The following is a 3,591-nucleotide window of genomic DNA, read 5'->3' on the forward strand; positions in this document are numbered from 1 at the left end:
AACCGCAGAAGAATCTTAGCGCAGACAAGCAAGCTAACAAACCAGTGGAGAAAACCCAACCCAACAAGAAGGTAGAAGATGCAAATAGCGTGGACGTCAATCAACAAAGATCCACGGAGCTTGAAGAAAGAATCAAAAAGATAGATCATATAGAGAAGATGATGAAAGAGGGCAGAACCAAACCCTACTATGGGGAAGCATCCATGAGGCCTTCGAAGCCCCCATTCAATAAGGAAATCATGGAGGCTCCATTGCCAAGTAGATTCAAGATGCCTACTTTTGACCAGTACGAAAGCTTATCAGACCCAATTGATCACCTAGATAATTTTAAAATGTTGATGTAGTTGCAAGGAATTCCAGACGCAATCATGTGTCGAGCTTTTGGAATGACCCTTAAGGGTACTACCAGAGATTGGTACCGCACACTGTGACCCGGATCCATCGGTTCCTTCTCAGACATGGAACAACTCTTCACTAGCCACTTCCTTAGCAGCAGGAGGGTTGCTAAAACAACTTGCCATCTCATGAGTATAGCGCAAGGAGAGCAGGAGATTCTAAAAGATTTTATGCATCGCTTCAACACGGCAACTCTAGAGATTCGCAACTTAGACATAGGGATTGCACTAGCAACCCTGACAACGGCTATCCAGCCTGGAAGCTTCTTATACTCGTTGGGGAAAAAGTCACCGGTAGACATGGGGGAACTAATGGTCCAAGCGCAGAAGTACATCAATTTGGAGGAGATGATGAATACGAGAGGAAGACGCCTCGAGCGGAAAAGGAAAAACAGTAGCAGGGAAAGTGGAGATCCCCATAGATCTGCAAAAAGACGCGAGACTAGTGCGCTGCACGCGGGTCAAAAGATGAAAGGACAACACAACAAGTTCTCCACCTACACACCCCTAAATGTACCGCGCTCAAAGTTACTAATGTAGATCAAAAGGAAAGACTACATCTCGTGGCCTGAACCTATACGAACGCCTCTGCATAAGCGGAACATGTGCAAGTTCTGCGCATTCCATAGGGATCACAGCCACGACACAGAAGAATGCATTCAATTGAAGAAAGAAATCGAAGTCCTAATTAGAAGGGGACATCTGTCAAGATTTATAAAGAAAGAAAATCCACAAAGGGAACCACTCGAGCAGAGAAGGCATGGCGCAAAAGAGAAGGAATAGCAGGTCATTGGGGAAATTGCGGTGATCTTCGGAGGATCCGCTAGTGGAGGAGATAGCGAGAGTGCATGCAAAAGATATGCTAAACAGGTGCTGACGATGGAAAAGGGGGAAGCCAGTAGCAAACAAAACAGAAAAGATGACGTCATAATCTTTGACAGTAGAGACGAAGAAGGAGTGCAGCAACCACATGATGACGCTTTAGTGCTCTCCCTACTTGTGGCCAATTACATGGTCAGACGCATATTGATAGACAACGGTAGCTCATCCAACATCATGTTCTGGTCGGTCCTGGTTGGAATGAAGATCGGCAAGGAACGACTCAAGCAGGTCTCGACCCCCTTGGTAGGATTTGGGGGAGACACTGTTCACCCCTTGGGTACAATCACGTTACCAGTAACAATAGGGACGACCTCGCAGCAGGTAACAACGTTGACAGAATTCCTGGTGGTCGACAGACCTTCGGTATACAATGTCATTTTGGGTCGCCCTTTCCTTAATGCAGTTCAGGCTGTAACGTCAACATACCATCTTAAAATCAAATTCCCTACATCACAAGGGATAGGGTTTGTAAAGGGAGATCAGGCCGCTGCTCGAAGTTGCTATGTAATGGCCCCAAAAGGGAAGATGGAGGCTAGGGAAGCTCTAACGATGGAAGATCTAGAAGTAAGGGGAGAGTATCCCCAGATTAGTACGGTAGATGAAGATATCAAACACATACCATTGAAGGGCCACCAAGAGAGGAGTATACAGATCGGGGATCAATTGCTCGAAACCTTGAAAGTAGAGCTGATCGAATTATTGAACAAATTCACTGATTTGTTCGTATGGTCGGCTGCAGACATGCCTGGCATCAACCCTGCAGTCATAGAGCACAGGCTCCAGGTCGATCCCAACCATAGACCTGTGAAGCAGAAAAAGAGGAGCTTTGCAATGGAGCGGATCAGAATAATCGATGAAGAAGTGACGAAGCTGGTACAAGCCAACTTCGTCAGGGAGGTAGACTACCCGGAGTGGTTGAGTAACGTGGTTCTAGTAAGAAAGCCTAACGAAAAATGGCGCACTTGCATAGACTTCACTGACTTGAATAAGGTGTGCCCAAAAGACAGCTTCCCTCTTCCCCGAATCGACCAGCTAGTAGATTCAACCTCAGGGCACGAGCTCCTCAGCTTCATGGATGCCTACTCAAGATACAATTAAATCCCCATGAGTCGAGCAGATGAAGAAAAAACGTCTTTCATCACCGAAATGGGTCTGTATTGTTATCGGGTGATGCCTTTCGAGCTAAAAAATGCAGGAGCCACATATCAGAGATTGGTGAACAGGATTTTTAAAGACCAGCTTGGAAAAACAATGGAGGCATACGTGGACGACATGCTGGTGAAAAGCTTGGTAGTGGAGCAACATTGCAAAGACTTGAGGGAAATATTCAAACTCCTTCGACAGTACCACATGAAGCTGAACCCATCGAAGTGTGTGTTCGGAGTTTCTGCAAGAAAATTCCTAGGCTTCATGGTGTCTCGTAGAGGTATAAAAGCAAACCCAGATAAAATAAGAGCGCTACTGGAGATGGAGGCCCCACGGACAAAAAAGGAGATCCAAGTTTTGACAGGGAGGATAGCGTCCCTCAGCAGGTTTGTCTCTTGCTTAGGGGACAAAGGCTTACCTTTCTTCAAGGCACTACGGAAGAAGGGAGGACTCGAATGGGGGGAGGAGCAGGCCAAAGCCTTTGAATTGCTCAAATAGTACCTCGGATCCCCTCCACTCTTAACGAAAGCAAATAATGGGGAAGACCTTTACCTTTATATAGCATCCACAGAAAGTGCCATCAGCTCTGTCCTGGTTCGGGAAGAAGGCAGGAAGCATCAACCCATCTACTACACCAGCAAGGTGCTCAGCGGAGTTGAAAAGAACTACTGCAAAGCCGAGAAAGCCGCGTTCTCCATCGTTTGTGCAGCGCAAAAATTGAGGACTTACTTTCAGGCCCACAAGGTAATAGTGTTAACAAACCTCTCGATGAGACAAATTCTATAGCGGTCGGAGAGTTCGGGAAGGATGACGAAATGGTCAATCGAGTTAAGTGAGTTCGACATACAATATTAACCAAGGCCCGCGGTCAAGGCCCAAGTGCTCGCTGATTTTACAGCACAAAGGTTCTCCGACTCATCCGCTAAGCCAGACATATGGACACTACATGTTGATGGGTCATCTAACGCTACTGGAGGGGGAGCTGGATTCATCCTTTCGGCCCCTGATGGCATTGAAACTCTTTTCGCATTGAAGCTTGAGTTCACAGCAACCAACAACAATGCGGAGTATGAAGCTTTGCTAGCAGGCCTGCGCTTGGCAGAAGTATTAGGGGTGGCACAGATCAAGGTATTGAGTGATTCTCAGTTGGTGGTAGAGCAGCTGAAAG

General features: G+C 46.7%; 1 protein-coding gene across 1 annotated transcript; it reads left to right on the plus strand.

Moving 5' to 3' along the window:
* The first annotated feature begins 1,274 nt into the window (after nt 1-1,274).
* On the plus strand, nt 1,275-2,375 carry LOC131167418 (uncharacterized). Its single transcript, XM_058126225.1, has one exon. It carries the CDS (start codon nt 1,275-1,277, stop codon nt 2,373-2,375), a length of 1,101 nt encoding a protein of 366 aa, XP_057982208.1.
* The last annotated feature ends 1,216 nt before the right edge of the window (nt 2,376-3,591 follow it).

This window comes from Malania oleifera, chromosome 11 (assembly GCF_029873635.1).
Source record: "Malania oleifera isolate guangnan ecotype guangnan chromosome 11, ASM2987363v1, whole genome shotgun sequence".
Taxonomy (NCBI): domain Eukaryota; kingdom Viridiplantae; phylum Streptophyta; class Magnoliopsida; order Santalales; family Ximeniaceae; genus Malania; species Malania oleifera.

What these genes read in the sequence shown, in the direction of transcription:
- LOC131167418 (XM_058126225.1), top strand. Translation starts at nt 1,275, where the DNA reads ATGGAAAAGGGGGAAGCCAGTAGCAAACAAAACAGAAAAGATGACGTC.